Raw genomic sequence first — 20,066 nt, forward strand, 5'->3', positions numbered from 1 at the left:
ATGGTTGCGTCGCAATACCAAACTCCGTTACAATGCAGCATTTGAGGCTGATTTCGGGGGTTTCCAGGACCAGGGGCAGAATATAATTTATATTTTCGCAATCAATACCGCGGTAGCTTACGATTATTACCCGTTTTTCACATTTCGCGCTTGGCAAGCCGGTCATAAATTACCGTCAAATTGCCTTTAGCCAAATGGAAAGTGTTACGTAGACAAATTTTACTGACCGGAAAACCGCCCGGCCTGCGATGGGATTTTGAGCGGCCCGCAGACCAGTGTTGGGATCAAGTCACTACCTTCGAGTCACGAGTCATATCGAGTCATTGCAGATTTACATTCGAGTCAAATCAAGTCTATCGATTTTCCAACGTGACTCGAGTCAAGTCAAGTCACTATTGTTTTTTAAAGGTGACTCGAGTCAAGTCGAGTCAAGTCGAGTCAAGTCGAGTCAAGTCGAGTCAAGTCGAGTCAAGTCGAGTCAAGTCGAGTCAAGTCACGAGTCAGGTCACAATTCAAGTCAAATTGAATTTTTAAAGCATGAATGATGATTCAAAGTCATTACATTTTGCTAGCTGTGTGAAAGACAGATTAATTGATTATTGATCTTGGATCAAATAACGAATATCTAGTTGAATACACATGCAAAAAAACGTTGGTAATCAAATACGTGAGTAACTGTACAGCTACATGCTAAAGGTCGTTATTATCAGCCAAAATATACGACCTAATGCGAAGCTTTGAGAAGTTGAAACAAATTAATATGGTACAATAGCCCATATACTACCCATCTACACATCCTTGAGAATATAAATGCCCAAACTATATTTGTTCGATTTAAATCATACAAGAGGGTTGGTAAATGTGAGCACCGCGCAACGTAAGCATTGAGCCGTCTAAGAAACAGACACATTTGCTATTTAGATTAATCTACTACTACTACTTCGACAACGTAAGCTGTGATCGTTTAGTTCGCGGTCAATATATTTGTGACCTAGCAATGGAGGATCAGTGTAACGTACAATCAGTGACTGACTGGTTGCTCGTACAAGTGACACCGTCGTATCTCCAGCAATCCGAACATACACAAGATACAGTGATTTATTCGACACCGTATACTTGATGACTTGAAATTGACTCGTAAATTTCACTCCCAGTCACGAGTCAATGCACATTTTTGAAGCTCCGAGTCAAGTCAAGTTGAGTCATTTTTCCAAAGTGACCCGAGTCAAGTCAAGTCATACGAAGAAGTTGACTCGAGTCAACCCAACACTTCCGCAGACAGATTCCGGTCTTATACGATAATGTGGCCCAGTGCCACTGTCCGCTATAATCCCACACCATATGCGAACTAAGTCAAATTATAGTGACTGCAGGTTACTCTCAAGCTCTTTATTTTCGGGTTTAGTCACGTGACAAGCATGTTATGTTACGCCACAAAAGGCCTTTCCATTTTTGTATCAGACTGATACCTTGCCTCAAGCCGTAAAAAAGGTCAAAAATTGAAAGTGAAATTTGGGCTGATTAGTTTTATATTTAAACGTGGATCAAATTTTCGACCATGATCCTTAACAAGACGGAGCGGCGTTCAAGTTTAACTGATGTTAACGTGCCGTCTTTACTGAGAGTATCTACGCCCGACATGCATAGCTCAAAGAGCTTGTTGACAACTTTGATCGACCACAGATGTCTCATTACCTTCAGCGGCTAATGAAATAGGCCTACTATACATTAATAAATTCACTGAATACCGTTTTGGTCTCTATGCTTTAGAGTTCAAACGTAAAGTGTAGAGGAGACTGGGGAAAATGTAACTAGTGGCAAATGTAACAATCGAGCTCAACGCTAGTAGGGTGAAGAAATCGCACTGATATTTTGAGTGCGCATGCGCTGGCTATTGCTTCTAAAACACCTGAAGTTACGTTGAGCTTCGATGCGAAACTATGAAATAATGTTTTTTTTTAAGCTTTACACTTGAGTAAATATTTTCTGGTCTTGACTAATTTGTTCAGAAGACCTCAAGTGGTCACAACGTAATATATTTCGCTGCAACAATGTTACCATAGTCTACTTAAGAGGTCTCAAACATGCGGCCCGCCAGAGCATTTTGTGCGGTCCGCGACGGCATTTTGGAATTTCAAGTATCCTACAATATATTCAAGTGCCACATATCTTTTTTTGATATAAGAAGATAAAGTTCACCCAAAAACTATCACTGAAATCTCAACAAACTTCACATCACTTTTAAAAGCTACCATGCGGTAGAAGGTCAGCTATTACGTCACATTTCTAGTTCGTTATGATAAAACATGACCCGTTGATGATTCATGACTAAAAATTGTGATTTGGTTTGGTGCGACCCTCTCGTAAAATTACTCGATTTCGGAATGACTGGACGATTTAATAAAAATTACTCGAGTTGAATCGGTTCAGACGTTAAAATCAGATAAAGACTTGCGACGACTCGGAATGGTGACTTGGTAATCCTACGGACGCAACAATCTATGAAACGGTCATGGGGAATAGTACCATATCAAAAGGTCGTATAGCTTGCGATAGCTATCTAATCAGGTCAGTATGACCACCATTGGCATACTGTGACCCCCGTGACGTATAGTTGCTTACTGGCTGGGTATTGTTTGTTGTCATTATCCATGTTATTATCGGTGGCGAGTAAGGTACGAGCGCTCTACAGCTCTAAAACCAATAAATTCTTCGCCGATTGGACATTTCTCTTTCAAGGATTCTTAACCAGGGTCAGTAGGCCCCATCGGAGTATGAAGCACCACATCAGGGTGTACGAGATGCATTGTGGAATTAGGCTTCTATGCTGGGGAATATTTTCTTGGCCAATTTATTTAACTAGAAAATAGCCTTCTCGCTACGCGCGATTTTATGTGAAAAGGCTTTCTGATTTTAATATAGGTACCAGTGTTGGGATCAAGTCACTACCTTCGAGTCACGAGTCATCTCGAGTCATTGCACATTTTGACTCGAGTCAAGTCAAGTCAATCGATTTTCAAAGGTGACTCGAGTCGAGTCAAGTCACTCGTTTTTTGGAGGTGACTCGAGTCAAGTCGAGTCAAGTCAAGTCAAGTCACGAGTCAAGTCACGATTCAAGTCAAATCGAATTTTCGAAGTAAGAGGGATGATGCAAAGTCATTACATTTTGCTGAGTAGGTGAAGGACAGACGAAGTGGCCTTTATCTTGAATCAAATAACGAATATAAAGTTAAATATACATGCAAAAAGGTATTGAACTGCTAATAAAATACGTGAGTGACTGTATAGCTTCATGCTACAATCTGCTATTATGAGGATCAGCCAATTTAGAGGATCGAATACGAAGCCTCCAGAAGATGAACAAATTTATGTGGTACAATACACTACCATCCCACCAAAACATTCATGAGAATATAAACGCATAAACCAGGGGTTCTCAACCCGCGGGCCGCATGCGCCCCGCAGACGCTTTTTCTGTGGCCCGCGAGATCTTTCAATATGATCGCAATTATTACCGGCACAGTTATGTTGTATACTGTATCAATTTAGCTACTAAAGCTCTCTTATCGCCCCGTCTCTGTTTCGTTTGATTTATTCTCATTCTTCAATGTTTTCTGGTTTCTTGATATATGGTCCAGTTTAGATTCTCATTGTTCTGAATAGGTCTTCGGACAGTTCCATTTCGAGTAACACATATCACCCGATCTTAGAAAAAAGCGTTGCTAGCTAGGTCTCAGGCTAAGCAATCCATATTTTGAGGCATTGTTGAGATTGCCGACGACGTTAAAAATGCATGGTTCAAAATTGCTTGGTGTATCGCTAAACCCACGAAATCTGTTAGAGAAGGTGTTTCTCCAACAAAACGTTACTATAATGTGCGAATCTCCGCTGTTTCCGGAATTTAGCAGCAAGGACAACTTCATTTCGAATTTCGAAGCTGCCGTTGTCTGATTCAACCGTGACAAGAAGTGTAACAGCAATGTCAGTTAATCTTTCGTCGCATGTTTTGAAACGCGTTGCCCCGTAGACTACTTTAACCTAGCATTGGACAAATCTACGGACATTGCAACGCTAATTGTATTGAGGTATTCTATCAGAGTGGATATATTTGTAGACGTAATGCTGGATGGGCAAACGTGGGGAGAGGGGACTAGCAAACAACATCAACTTAATTACAAAGCTGACTTCTGTAACTATTGGTGCAGGGCATCAGCCATGGAAGGAAAGGAGAATGGTTGATTGGTTTGCTCAGAAATTACCCCGGACATGAGACTTCTTCTCATATCACTGAGAGTCCAAAGTGACAATGGTCTCTGTAAAGAAAAAGTTACCGTAGTTTTATACTTGCTAGCTCACGCATTGAAACAGAGAGTTCAGTTCTCTGGTGCAAGGGTTTGAAGGTGCACATACCGACTTGGGAACGAATGCAATGCGCGCTTCATGAAGGGATTTATTGTTCCTTCGGAAGATGACACAATTTCACTAGAAACAGCAACTAAAAGCTTACGAACGCTGTCCATTATGCTGTAGAATGCATACAAACTAAATGCCCTTACACGACTGGTAAATAGGCTATATTAGCCTAAATATAATAGTATAGTCCACGAATATACGGTAGTAATGTTCTGCGGCCCGCAGCGCTTTTTGCTGTTAAAATGCGGCCCGTTACGCAAGGAAAGTTGAGAACCCCTGGCATAAACTATATTCGTCTGATTTAAATCATACACGAGTGTTGGTAAAGGTAAGCACTACGCAATGTAAGAACTGAGCTGTATAAGAAACAAAGATACGTTGCTATTAGATTTCTACTGCTACTACGACAACGTAAACTGTGATCGTTGCGTTTGCGGTCAATTTGTTTGTGATGTCACAATGGAGTATCAGTGAAACGTACAAGCAGTGAATTACTGGTTGCTCTCACAAGTGACACCGGCGTATCGCGAACAAACCAAACGTACACAAGATAGGTTGATTTAATCGACATCGTTTACTTAATGACTTGAAATTGACTCGTAAATTTTGCTCCGAGTCACGAGTCAAACCACATTTTTGAGGCGCCAAGTCAAGTCAAGTCAAGTCATTTTTGCAAAGTGACTCGAGTCAAGTCAAGTCATAAGAAAAAGTTGACTCGAGTCTGACTCGAGTCAAGTCATGACTCGAGTCATCCCAACACTGGTAGGTACCATCAGAAATTGTGTTGAAAATGGACAGGGGCTACGAGAAATCTCAATGGAAGCACAAGGGGTACGATCGCTAAAAAGGTTGAAAAGCAATGCTATTACTATGGCTCAATGATGAATATATTTAGGTTGGTATTGATAAGTTCCAATAATAATCGAAGGCAAAATCTAGCGCTGATTTTATTTGACTTTGACAATGACAGTAACAATAGCTTATATACTTATCACGACTATATCAAAACCAGGATTAGGCTACACCGCTCAAATGCTCTGATATCAGATCAATCTTCAGTAGATTTTAAAATATGCTACATAAAATTGTGGCGCGTCAAAGGTCCACTAGCTGCAATATTATATGTATATCCCGACACAGGAACAATTTTATCCAAATATTTGACAATGCGATTTTTCCGTGTCAACCGTGAATAAGACAATGGTAAATTGCATTTCCACGATGTTTGCCAAATCCCGTCAAATAAGGGCTGTTTGCAAATTATACATTGAATTTCCCTATTGTTGATGCTGCGACCCGCGCCGTCATCAAAACTAGGAAATTGGCCCGCGAGCACATTTGAGTTTGAGACCTCTCGTCTACCGTGATGATGGCAAAACTATGGCTTGCAACGCCGGGAAGGTACCATACTGAGACACCAATCATGGTCAAGCGTGTCAGTGGCAATTGTAACACCCTGTTACTTTTGTCCCGTCACCATATCTTTGCAACACTGAATATCTTGGTTCATATGTTGGTATGACCATTTATATACTGCAAATTAATCTTGCAACAGTCAGAAGTTCAATACCAGAACAGATACTACCTTTCTATACCAATTCTAACATGATCATCTGTAGGTACGGCCATACAGAAGTGGTGATATGAATCTTAGAGTTCGGTTATTTCCGTGATTCTACAACCCTTTCTCATGTTGATCGACTTTTGGCGTGTCGCCCTTCAATGGTCACTAAAAAAACTTGCCCATGACTGAATCCTCATCTCCTGACTTTGAGCATGATCCACTTACATTTTGCCATTTGTTGTGAACAATTTATTTCAATTTTGTACAGAATAGAAGAATGACATTAGCTTTGACGCCACACAATGTTAGGTCTTCGTTTCGCTACACTATCATCGGCCCATTTAACCAAGATATTTTAGTCAGGTCGGTGTCGCGACTTCGCATGTGACCGATTGTCCAACACATTGCGCACGCTGAACAACATCACCTTGGTAGAAGCGGCAGAAAATGTGTAGCGAGATGATGGAATGAATGTGTTTATTGTGCCCTTTGAGCTCATGAAGAAGGCACGAAGGGTAATACTGTATTGAGATGCGAGAGGGCGTAGCCTGGAAGCATTAAAACTTTTCTTTCTTTTGTTTATTGAAATAATACAATTTTTGCACCCGATTTCGCTGTTCATTTCGGTTTTTTTTTAAGTTATTACTAACACTATTATAATTGCCCCGTGGATCTACGGGGCGATTGTAACGTTTGAGTGGCGATTTTTGACACCCGAAATTTCCATTATTGATTGTTGATTGAGTTCCATTTTTGTTTTGGTATCAACTATCGTGTTGTTGGCTTCCTAATATAGAACTTGGGAAATTAAATTTCCATGAGAGAGAGAGAGAGAGATTTATTTCTTCGTCAACCATAATATACAGAACGACTATGCAACAAAAATACTCAATAATAATAGCGTGTAACTGGATCTATAACTGTATAGACGGGTGCCGGCGATATGATCCTTACGATCTTCACGTCAAGCCGGAACCTTGGAGATTAGAAACAAATATATAGAGACATACACTCACGCTTACTAGGTATGGTGGTTTGTAAAAAAAAAGAAAATTGAAAACAACAACGAAGAACACAGTGGATGCCTTGCTGTAATAGCAGAGTGGGAATACATCCGACTAGTACTTATTGAGAAGTAAGTCAAGGAACTCCAAACACGTAATGTTAGAAACTACAAAAAGTGTTACAATTGTCCACGGTCTCCGCAACATTAAATACGATTTCTTCCTTGTATAGATGTATAAATACGTGATTATTGTATCGATGCTTATAATATGAGCAGTGTGGTGTTATATTCGGCCGTTGCAACACCTACGGTTGTAAGTTGGAGTCCGGCCAAGGCTGACTCCACTATATCCCCCGAAGTGTCGGAGGTTTAACTAGACTCCTCGGCGTCCTCCAAGGCTACAAATTAGTTCCTTACAATAAAACTAGAACGAAATTAGGCAGTGGTGCATGTGGACAGTTCATTGTATTGCAAAATCATATATAAGATATACACATAAATTAGCCATAATGTGGAGAACCATACACCAAATGAAACTGCACAATGCTCATACTACATGTATATTCTTTTCCAACAATCGAAATCATATATATAGGATCAGTGATGGAATCAGACACAATGAAATATAATATTTCGTTAACGAAGTATTGCGACCGAACATAAACGTCCCCCGTAAACACATCTAGCGTTTAGATACTAGCATTTTATATATTTACAGCGTTTGTTGCATATTTCGAGTATGCACCATGACGCGTGACAATGTGATTACTTATTTATATCAACCTTCTTCAGCATTGCAATCAATTTTTCCAACAACGTCGCGCTGCTCGCTTCAGAATGATGTACAGCGACGATGCCATCTTCTATCATGGCTTTCGGCACAAAAGCTGTCTGCAAGTGCAGCCCCTTCATAAAGTTTTCCACTTCAATCAAGATATCTTGTATAGGCCGTATCAAGTTAATTGCTTCTCCGATCAACTTGATTTTTTCCTCCGATTTTAGTTTCACGGCGTCTATGATAAAATTGTGATAAATATAGAGTTGAATCTCATATGCAAATTCTAATGTTAAACAGCGAAAGTAGACACATTCCCATATCACACGGGAATTACTACTATAGGGCCGAGCACAACGCTTCCAGTACTCGAACTCGAATCCAAATCGAACATTAATTGCAATGATCCGAGTCGAGCAGTGTCAGACAATTTATTCGAGTAGTGAAATGATATGCCCTTTGTCATTAATAGATATGTTGTATGTCAACGGTAATTTTTTACTCGAATGATCCTATCATAGCATCCACTCATACAAGTAGCCAATAACCCAAAGTTACGTGCGTTAGTGGAAATGACATTCCTATCAGTTACCTGGAATCACTGGAGTACTCGATTTAGTGCAGTCCAAATATTAACAGCACTAAACAAATAGCCTGTATCATGCAGCCATCATGCAGCTGTCGCGTCCTAGTAGCAGTGCAGAAAACCACTGCACCTACAATGTGTGATTCCGGAATGAATTCCATTGGCGACACCATTTACCATTCTATATTGATCACACATATTTGCAGTTTGTAAATATCCTGTTCTGATATGTCAATAATTAATTAGGTTGCGTATATGCTGACTTCGAGACTACTTTATAATCTGTAGTAGGCTAATTATTTTTCCTAATGAAGCCACGCGAGAGGTATAAAATACTGTGTCGGGCTGAGTCAAAAGTTTGAACTATATTCTGCGGCGTAATAATTTAATTTCAAAACTGAAAGCAATGAATGGCGCTGTTTACACGCGGTTTCTAAGTTGATGTGTATCGCGCACTCCAGGGAGCACCAAATTTCGATTGTGGGGTGCTATGATGTGCACCACAAACCTTACTGCGTTGAACAGCTTGCATTATATTTGTGATACCACCGTTCTTTTGCGGTAGAATATGGTGGAGTTGGAAGGTATAGACCTTGCAATTCTGCATTTTATGATTGGCGAGCTACTGTATATGTAGCGCAGTCTGCGGAGCACATGCTTGCGATGTCGACGGGCCCTGGACTCCTGACTTAGAGACCCGGCAGTCATTAGACTTCATAAATTTGAACCTCCTGGCCAGCGTTGATAAACAGTGCACTATAAAGGAATTGAATTTAAATTGCAAGCAAGATTTGCAGAACCCGTTCTGCTGTAACATAAATGATCTTGGGCATACATAATTATAGGGAGTTCACTGTATAGAATATAGTAAGATGTTGTCTTTTAATACGCAGGTTACACCCGGCGTTGGCATTAGCGTACTGTCACTCGTTTTATATGTTTTCATATACGCACACTCCGTTCTAGTTCTTTAAAATCTGGATGCAGATGTCCTGCAGTGACTCGTTTGATGGTAGATCTTGTGATTATTGAGATTTTTGGTTCCATACAAACTATACAGATTACTATATATAATTGAATAGTAAATTCATATTGAAATGAACCCAAATATTTTCGGCTGACACTCGTCAGGGGTATTCGTCAGCATCTAGTAGAGAATGGGAAAGAATATTGTATTTTGTGATACGATTGTTGATGTACAATGTGCTTTCCAATTCTCTACTAGTTGCTGACGATTACCCCTGACGAGTGTCAGCCGAAAATATTCGGGTTCATTTCAATATGAATATACTACTCAACTGTATATTAAAGTTCTGTACCTCCAAGAAGCTCTTGATGTATATATATACATAATTTATATGGAACTATATATGCAAAGTTTAAAATCGAATGATCAACTTATATCCATCATCACGATTACACGAATTTTTAAAGTACTCACATTTTTTGGTACATCCACCAGGCCATCTGCAAATGACAAATTTCATGAATATAGGATTAGGTGTCAGGAGCTACGAGTGAACTTTTACACCCACTTAAAGTCTACAATCGAACAATTTGACAACTGTCATGGTAATATTCCCAATTATTGAGTACCAACTGGACGAAGAACTATATGTTAGGCCTATACTTACTTGCAAGGAGGTCCGTACACCATATTTGTGGCATGACAACTGACAATGAAGAACAGCAACAGGACTGAAAGCGACTTCATACCACGGGTAATTGTATTGGCGCTTAAATCTAAATATGAAGTTACGCACTACCGCTAAGAAGATCAAAAATGTTTCTACTAGCAACAGCATTCGCCAACTTTTCCGATTATTACAATTATATCCGCTTAGGATATAAGTGGCGTGCCGCAAATTGCGAACCGCAACAGGGTTTTTCTTTGGGTGAAGTGAGATATAGCGTTTTTAAATTTGCTACGACTCCTACTGTGTTGCATGATAAAATAGAAAGAAACGCAGATTGCAAATCAATACCTCTACTTTTGAGCGAAACCTGTTAATTTCTGTATAGTCATATCAAGAGTTGTAATGTGCTTCATCAAATCAAGTGAAGTCTGTCCGTGAGCCTAAATGGATTTTCTTGGCGTTTCATATGTATATATATCAGTGGTATTCAGCAAAACCTGTCACCATGACCGGGCCATTACGCTGCAAAGTTAATCACACAGATTAATATATCATTATTGCGTTCTGCGGGACAGTTTGTTTGCCATAGTGATAAACGAATTTGTTATTCTTGAATTAACATGGCGATTCTGCGATCACAACGACTTAAAGACAGGATTAGCAGAGCCATCCTTCATAGTCCCAAATGCACTTAAACTGAAACGATTCTCTCACTAGTTTTTGGAAGCGTCCGTATTTATTCAGAAGCTGAAGTTTCGTAAGACGATACTTCCGCGTTGACGGGAGGGTAAGAACCACAAATGCTTCTTAGTAGCAAAAACGCGCTTGCGATTCCGCTGTAGTTTAGACACTTCCAACCCAAATTGCAGTTTTCGCAGACAAACAAATGCACCAACATACAGCTCCACCAAGCTTTCCGTCTCTGCCTTCCTGTGCGTTATTCCCATTACGTTTAAGCTTTCATGTTTGAAATGCAACGGAGTCATTAGAAACTTTAACACATGTACTTATTGTGATAATTTTACTATTTAGCTTACCTTCTGTATATCTAATCGGCAGCCAATGCGGATCGTCCACAGTACCTGTCTTGTGGCAAATTTCGTCTACGTTGCAAATGGAAACAAAGCTAGGAAGCAAATGTGTGCTCCAGTGGAATCTTCCATTTCGACAGTTTCAGTCTTTGAGTACTACCCTGTTACACTGTTTATCATTGTTATGTGTATGTGACGTCTTGCATCTTGGATCTATTTACGCATAAACGGCTGATTGATATATTTTCCTCGTTCATGACTGAAATGGCAGTGTCACTAATATATATTACAGCTACAGAAGTTGTTGGTGAATAGTATAGGCTATCCTACTGGTCGTTATCATGACTGTGAACGTGGTGTAGTTATTCGGGAAAGTTTCAGATATAATTGTCTTGTTGTCCTTCTACAGTTACACGGCTGGTCTTTGATAAGATTTCAGTGTCGGATCTCCGGAGCCAGTCACCGGTGAGCCAGACTGGTGTCGGTTCGCAGCCAAATTGAAAGGCGGGGTTTCGACAGGCGGCATCCGGCGTCACGCTGGTGCCAACTATGATATGGATGACTGAGCAAGTGACCACTGATCGGCTGTGGTAAACCTAACCACAGAAGGAACATGAGGACTTCATTTCATTATCCTACTTTGCACAGACTCTACATCACGAATATTGGTTTAAGGTAGTTGATGATGGTTCGTATATGCCTACACTGGTATGAAGTAGTTATTGGTTGAAATATTCTTATTTTTTCCCGGCGATCGAGTAATATATATTATCACAATTTGTAAGGATACAGTTCTACATCGGATGTTTGCGTCTATTCAGTTCCCAATGCGTTCCGATGCTGATCAGTCACATTTCCGTCTGCGTATACTAGAGAAAACGAGACGCGGATATAGCGGATGTTTCGAAACTTCACACAGAGTTGCGGATATGTTGAGGCATCAGGATGTGTGAAATCGCTCTGTGTATTCCTGAGTAGCTGCCGCAATTGCACAAGCACTTCCTAGGTTTTGCTATCTTGAATTATACATTGGAATGCTTGAAGTGCCATGCTCTAGAGCAGCGGTCCTCAACCTATTTCACCTGGCGGACATGTAAAATTTCAAAAACATATTCGGCGGACCGCTGGACTTTCAAAAATTGAAATCCATCCAAAATTTAATGTATGCATCCGTTTATTGCAAGTATATGGGGCTAGACTGCTGGAGCGTGATATGCAGAGGATTTTGATCGTAAATAATTATGTTCATGATGGCATCCATGAGATTTTGCGGTAGTGAGTCTGCTGAGTCGAGGTAAAATTGCCTTGTACGGATGAACGTGCTACCGTCGAGAGACGTTTACAGCCATGGGTTTAACCGACATGCCAGCTCGAATAATATTCTTCTTCATGACAATATCGAGAGAAGGAGCGTTTCGAAGTTGAACCAAGTACCTTGTCATGCTGCCTTGCTCATTGTCCTCTACGTAGGGTACTCTGCCTACTCTGAATACAATGCACCGCACGAAAACACCTGTCAACAGCTATACCGGCCATCAACAAAACCCGGGCGAAAAAGCAATTCGTAAGCCCACCTCCAAAACCGTTGGTTTCGGACCACCACAGGGCGATAAGCCAAACTTCCGAGGGGCTAAGCCCCCGGACCCGACAGTTGGATGGATGTTTTTACCAGTACTTGTGAGCACCATCGTTTGCACAGAGATTTTATGTAGCGTATAATCGTGCCAATAGATAAAATTTTCGATCACCCGTGACGGAATCGGTCAATAATATTGGTAATCGCATATATATTGCTTCAAATTTTTATCCTCTTAGAATTGTCAGATTATCCGAGAGAGCTGACTGAATTGTCATCTTCGAAAATTTAGAGCACGTAAAAATAATTAGGGATATTCGGGCCTGTTGAAATAGTTACTTCGTTGCATGTCATTATTTCGTGACGTACAGTTTGTTATACAGTGAATAGATATTAACATCGCGCAAACGTAGCCTACTAAATTAAAGCCGCACACGATTACAAATTGGTATTTCTGCAAATTTCTTCTGGCAAACAATTCTTTCTGTGTGACGGGATTAGTCCTGTGGGGTACAGATTGCAGGGTAACCAAGTCGCACGGTTCCGAGTCGCAAATTAATCTTATTTTTAATCTTGATCGAGTCAAGTCGAATCATTTTCAATTAACCATCGAGTCAAGTCCGAGTCCAATTCAGCGAGCAGAGGGGCAAGTCAAAGTCATGGCATTATGACTCGAGTCCGAGTCCGAGCTATTGTGTTGACAGCTCAGTTTCCATTTATATTTAAAAACAATTTTAGTGACGCATATAACAACTATGGTCTTTTGCGTCACGACTTATTAGTTGCTAATCAAATAGATATTGCGATGATTAAATACAGTCAGCTAACATTTAGTACTTTCTCTTTGTCTTTGCTATGATTTCCACAGCAAAGGTAATATATAATCGGCAGTTAGTATATTTTCCACGGTGAAGGGTACTCTCAAGACCAGTACGGCAGCTCTAAACTGGCATCTTTCGTTGGCGTACTTCGCACACTCGATAATAACGTGCTCTGCAGTTTCTTCAACATGGCATGTGGTACAATCAGAGGTATCGATAGGAACACCGAATTTTGCTAAGATGTGAGTTAGGACGACAGCGTCCGGCCCGCAATCTGAAAATGGTGGTTTCGGCACAGCGTGGTGTAGTTATAGTTGGTGGTTTCGTGTATATTAGGCTTACCATACGTCCTCTTTTAAGAGGATTTGTCCTCTTTTTTGATTTTTTTGAAAGTGTCCTCCGAGGACGGTCTTTTGTCCTCTTCTTTGAGATTTTGTCCTCTTTTTTGAAAATTCAGGTCGGATTTAGAGCAAATTGCGAGTAAATTAGTACAGTAGTGACGCTCCGTAGGGTATTTCGGAGCGAAAAACGCTATTTTGAGCTCCGAGCGGAAAGATGACCTTTTTTTTTAGTAAACCGGTCACAAAGTGGGAAAAATTCACCGGTTTTTGTGAATTCTACTCCGGTTTTGCAAGTCTCAAATTTCTGAAAAAGTGTCCTCTTTTGAGATTTCCAAAATATGGTAAGCCTAGTGTATATGTCGTGGCAGAACTGCTTGAAATGTGCCGCAGTCATGGGCCGCTGCCTCTTTCGCAAGTCGGTCAGCGACTCCATTCCCTTTCATACCTAGTGTCCTGGAATCCATATAAAAGAAATACCTCAATGGCTTTCATGTAAGAGATGGTGAGTCAGTTCTAATATTGCATTGGTAATACAGTTATTTTCACCAAGACGGTAGAATGCACTTAAAGAGTCACTCACGATAGCAGCTCGTTCGATGCAGTTTTCTGAAGTCCATATCAATGCATCGAATAATGCTCCCAGGTCAATTGAGAAAATTGACAGGAGTTTCGAACATATTTTTGATGTTCTTATATTGCTTCATTCTGACATCGGTGTCTACATCACAATTTATTTATTATGCGCTTCTTGATATAATAACCATGCTATGCCCACGCAGTCTTGCTTCAGTTGGGATATTGCGGTACGTTGAGCATACCACCATGTCAACCTACTTGTTTCATTTGAATGTTTATGATTCACAATGAGCAGACAGTGGGCCGTCTAAAACAGTAGGCCTATGAGGAAGCCTACAAGCTGTAAAATGTCAAATGATAAGTTCACCGACAGCGCAAAATCTATGATACAAACGGAAGGCACGTTGCAAAATAATTTTGACTTGTAAACAATTCTGACATTTTTCGTCCTAGCGTTACAATTTTGACAAAACTTTGACTTTTTTTTACGTAAAAAAATCGCCCTAGTTATGACTGTTGAGAGAGCTCTTAAATATGAAATTCGGACAACACACAGACAAAGAATTATCAGCTGGTGCACGAAAATGTCTGATGGACGCGAATTCAAATAGCATCATTTTCCGATGTGTCTCGCATTTGCAATACTATCTGTTCAAATTGTAAGGACGGGACTATTCGGCGACGACCAAATAAACGACCACACATACCAATATCGAAGGCTTTAGCCAACCAGCGACAGTGAATTATGGCCAAGGTTTTATCGGCACCAATCCTTTTGACATCGCAGTTCACCAGCAGTATGTTGGTCAAAACTTCTTGTCTTCGTGTGTCCCGGCATGGAAGGGGTTGGCCTCGAAACACATCTGTCTCTTATTCCAGCATCCCAGATCTCCGACGTTGTTTTTCAGTGTTGGAAAAATCTTATCATGAATTCATACCAATTTGCTTGACATGGAGATCGGCGCATGACGGTAGTAAAAACAAGGAGTAAAAGTTCAAAGTCCCGTCGGTCTTTTCGGCTTGAGACTTTACTATTGGAACTAAATTGAATCGCGCCTGAGCACAACTCGACTAATCAACGCTATATTAATAGTATGTGCTTATTTTCGGGGGTCACATCAAGGTTTGTGTGTTTGTTTGGCTGTGGTATTCATGGTGTTAGTCGACTACTATATGGTCATTTACACCAGGATGATAATATTCATTTCCTATTCCGTAACTGCCTACTTGTAACACGGCCAACTTTCAAGCTTTTTGTAAGACACACCCGTACGCGGATGTAATGGCATCAAGGTTGTTATAACTACCATCAGATTTAGTTAATCATTTTCGCCAAAAAGTTTCAATGCATCTTCATTGTACAAATGGCTCTCACTCTCAAAAGTGGTACAGTCCTGCTTTCTTCGATTTCGTCATGCTGTGCGCTGCAGAATACAACACCTAGTTCAGCGGTCGGGAACCTTTTTCGTCCGAAGAGCCACATTGGCTGATATTTTTCCATTTTAACTCTCAAAGAGCCATACATCTCCATCAACTGTTACGTCACAATTGTAAATTCGTGATGTTGGGTTAGCACTTATCAGAGATGAGCATGGATTAGGATTAGGTTTTGAAAAAACAGGATTTGTGAAATTTTGTCGGATTTGGATTGGATTTGGATTAGACATTTTTTTCAGAACGGATTAGCATTGGATTTACCTATTTTCTGGGAGATTGAAATGTCGTGTGGCGAATGGCGACAAACTTTATTCAGATCAGTTATTAATGTACTTATGGTTACTAAGTTATCTTGAATCAAGTGAATCGTTGGTTGTGAAAGAAAATTTTCGAATCCCTCCATTGCATAAATAAATTAGTATTTTTTCTGAATTTCCAGTTGGAATCCGATTAGGATTGGACATGGACTTGAATATGAAAATGTTATGGATTAGGATTTGGATTTGGATTTGAAGGTTCGGATTCGGATTGGATTAGGACATAGAAATTTCAAATCCGCCCATCTCTGGCACTTATACAATCTCACTACATGGGATTCGTCAAGTGCGCTTCATTTTCACCGTCAAAACTCGTACTAATCATGCTGGCAACTTTATTCGAGCATGTCAACCTTGAGTTACAGGAAAGTAGCTTCGTCGTGATGCTCTATTTAAATGTGAGAAACCATGATCACATGCGTAAGTGGAGCCAAACATGGTCACTACAGCAGTATATGCCTAATGTAAGGTGTGATACATCAGTGACGCGGGGTCAGGGGAGGCAAGGGGGCAGTTCGTCACCTGTCGCCAGGGTAAGTAAACGAGATATCGCAGTTCATTGTAAATAACTTGGAATTTATAACAACTCATATTAATTGAATGTAACTGTCGCACTGATTTCGAGAATCTAAATACTGACTGACTTCTTAATTCTCAAAGTATTCGGCGGGAACATCTAACGTTGCGCTACACGCCTACGTTTTATCGCTGATACTACAAAGCGACTTACTGATCAAAAACGTGGATAACTATGGAGTTGTTTGTAATTAGAGTTTGTAGTTGTGAATGTCACTTACACGGCAGATCATTTCGCGCCGTAGCTCAGGCAGACAGTGCGTATATTTGACAACTGTTTTGTCATAAGGGGATCACCATGTCTGCTATTTTCTTCGATCAATCAATGTATCGTGCAATCCAAGATCTCGAGTCGGGTACATCAAATTCGCGAGTGATATTGGTCGCAGGCGCGACACCAACTTAAATCTGGGAATTCTGAAAAGGGGGTCCGACTCTCTTACCCCGAAGACGGCATTGTCTTTACCTCTCAAAGACATGTTTATACGGTGACGAGAATAACTATTCTGGTCGTGACTTAAATTCACAAACAAGTTGCTACAATATTGATGAATTCAGTTAAAAAATTAAAATTTGGAAAAGAGCTATATCTTATACCCAAAAGAGCCATATATGGCTCGCGAGCCATGGGTTCCCGACCGCTGACCTGGTTCTAAGCATATTAAGGAAAATAACGCACATATCGCACCCTGAGTGTTTCTGCTCCCTTCAAAATCGAATTCGTCCCTTCGGGGGCGCTGGCGACCAGGTTTAGAAACCCTGATATAAACCGATGTTGGACGAATCTTATCATGAATTCATATGAATTTGCCTAATATAGAGGTCGGCACATTTTCATGATCAAGTCATGTTGTAGTAACGACTTTACTGTATGTCTCGTTTATTAGCTATAAAAGTGGTTCCTAACGTTGGCGGTATGAGCGGGCCAAAATTCGTATCGACCTTGATAGTGGGGAATGAGTCGAAAAAGGTCGGGAAGCACTGGGGTATTGTAACCAACACAGTGACCTCGGATATGTAAAGAGTATCTACTAGAAATCGCGCAAAACGCGAATAATTTTTTTGGTTGCAAAATATTACATACATATTAAACGATCGCTCTGGTGCCATCGCGACCCAAAAGTACCTCCGGCGCGACCCATGTTTCGGTCGCGACCATACTTTAAGAACCCCTTCCATAGAACCTGCTCTAAATCGAGACCGTTCGATTTTCGCTGGGATCCGAAACCAGGTGTGATCGAGCTAAGAAAAATGCCCATTGATGATTGAACTGGAGTATGGTAATGCTTTTCCCTTCCTGGTAAACTCTGTGTCCATTCCCGGACTTCCCGATGCATGGCATACAAAAGCGGTTTAGTAATGCTGGAATAGCCGATATAAATTTGCTTTCAGACGCCGCTATAGACTATATCACGAAAGCATCTGCTCGTAGACGTAAGTATTTTGTTAATGTGCAGTCAATAAACGAAGTGATACTATCGTTTTCGATCACAGAGACAAGCAAACGCGCTGAAAGACTGTAATAGCGATATGAATTATTCGAGGATGTCGATTCTGTTATGTGTGGTAGCGGGACTAGCAATCGAGAATGGCTGCTGCTGCCGGTAAGCATGACTATTGACGGTATATATACCCAATTGATAGACTTACATTGGTCTCGAAATGTCCTATGCTCGGTGAGAATGGTCGGTCAGAAGTACGGTATATTTAGTTGTGTCTTTCCATCCTGGCTGCAGTCGCACTCTGCGATCTCGCTGGTTCATATAGATATTACATGTTTTAAAATGCTTTTAAATGTGAAGGAAATTAAACCAATTACAGCCTGTTGGAGTTATAGAGCTGTCATGGTCTCGGCTACTTCTCATATACAGTTACTGTCAATAATATGTTGAGGTGTAATTCAGGAGTCCTTAACCGGGTATCGTACACCTTAGTGTGGTACTATGATTTTTAAACGGTTCACCACTCGGATAGGGTGTACTGGGGTGTACCAGGTCCACATTAGATGGCTACAGCTATAGCCATCACAATAAATACGCACGTTTATGCTGTAAAAAAGGTTGGGCGGATATGCAATAGCATACAATCTCCATTTCAACTTTAGGCCTACATAGCTTGTGAATCACAATCATTTTATGATGTCATAAGCAAATGTGTCTCCTCACCGCAAAACCTGTTAACCGCTGGTTATGGAATTATTGGTTCTTCGTAGCAGAACAGGGTAGAGATAACATGTGCTCAGCTTGCGATATATGTCTACAACAGTGGTTCCCAACCTTTTCGTCTTCATTCCCCACTTCAGATTTATTCCGAGCCTTCATTCCCCGCCAGGACCGTAACAGCACTTTGTCAGCCCCGCCAAAAACGTTGGTCTTGTGCCCCCAGAACTCCCTCATCCCCGTTGAGACTGTACGCTTTTCGCTACAACTTATCAGCTATATTGGGTCTACTGTTTAGTGCGTCGCCTTATTTCGACTAAACGCGAGAAACGCAAAAAATTCATATATTTCGTGTTTGAATCGGCCAATATAATCGGGAATTGCATATATTCTGCTATCAATTTTTTTGATCTCCTCTCTGCTCACGTAAACATCGTAATCGTAATCACGTACCGGTAGAGCTGAGTGAGGTGTGCTGGAAAACCTAGGACCCGCTAAATAAGAATTGAACATCTTCGAGCTGACCCGTTGGTATATTGACTTCTTTACATAATGCTATTTCGTGACCTCCTATATCTGCTATGTCTAAATATATGGAAATCGCTAAAACTAAAAGGCACACACGATTGTTATTGCTTTACTGGTAAATAATTTATCCCTTTGGGATGGCACTTGTCCTGTGGGGTTCGGATCGCCAGGACGGGAAAATTCAGGGCCAGCCATTTATCGAATTAAACATATATGTATATTGTATTATCGAAGTTTTGGGTCACCAAAAGGGCACACCTTCTCGGCAGGTCTTCTCGCTGCTAATCGTTCTGGCACACTTCTTGGGATTGCATGCTACATGGCGCAGTAATGGCCGACACCGAAGTCTCCATTTCTATAAATTCTTCGTATTTTCCTGGGGCAAGGGTATAGCCAATATTCCGATATTCGGCAATATTAAATCGCGTACCCAGCGCGATTTTTTTTTTAAATATGGCATAAATTTAACAGAAAAAATCCGTTAATTTATGTTGATTCACAAAAAAATTTTAGGCGCTTTCGGGCTCGACCCCCCCCCCAATATTGGGGGTTTGGGGTGCGGCACGTACGGTTCTGTTCCCCACTGCCCAGCACTTTTGTCATCACAGAGCAGCTATTTGCTGGTTTGACTACACAAGACAAGACACACAACCACACCAGTACGAAAGACAATCGTCTATAACTGCAACATAAAACGTATTGTGGACCGATACCAGTAGCGCT

The 20,066-nt window shown here is 40.7% G+C and overlaps 2 protein-coding genes across 6 annotated transcripts in view; one reads left to right on the forward strand and one right to left on the reverse strand.

The window, feature by feature from the left end:
- Positions 1–20,066, reverse strand: part of LOC145442164 (uncharacterized) — a 135,309-nt gene that overhangs the window by 60,012 nt on the left and 55,231 nt on the right. The window contains exons 1-3 of one of the 4 annotated variants that reach the window (XM_080320084.1): positions 9,979–10,133; positions 9,786–9,811; positions 6,907–7,996 (exon numbers count right to left, since the gene is read on the reverse strand). In XM_080320084.1, the coding sequence (XP_080176210.1) occupies positions 7,749–7,996; positions 9,786–9,811; positions 9,979–10,058 (354 nt within the window). In that variant the 5' untranslated portion in view covers positions 10,059–10,133 and the 3' untranslated portion in view covers positions 6,907–7,748. Of the gene's footprint in view, positions 1–6,906; positions 7,997–9,785; positions 9,812–9,978; positions 10,145–20,066 lie in introns of those variants that run through there. The other 3 variants (XR_013915966.1, XM_080320086.1, XR_013915968.1) reach the window with 3 other exon arrangements.
- LOC145442212 (uncharacterized) overlaps positions 1–20,066 on the forward strand; it is a 36,306-nt gene that overhangs the window by 11,769 nt on the left and 4,471 nt on the right. Inside the window, exons 1-2 of one of the 2 annotated variants that reach the window (XM_080320127.1) lie at positions 17,994–18,090; positions 18,151–18,260. The exons of the other annotated variant lie outside the window; for it this stretch is intronic. Coding sequence (XP_080176253.1) covers positions 18,187–18,260 — 74 coding nt within the window. The 5' untranslated portion in view covers positions 17,994–18,090; positions 18,151–18,186. Of the gene's footprint in view, positions 1–17,993; positions 18,091–18,150; positions 18,261–20,066 lie in introns of those variants that run through there. 2 annotated transcript variants of the gene reach the window in all.

This window comes from Botryllus schlosseri, chromosome 1, assembly GCF_051294905.1.
Source record: "Botryllus schlosseri isolate E-star chromosome 1, Bs_hap1, whole genome shotgun sequence".
Classification (NCBI taxonomy): Eukaryota; Metazoa; Chordata; class Ascidiacea; order Stolidobranchia; family Styelidae; genus Botryllus; species Botryllus schlosseri.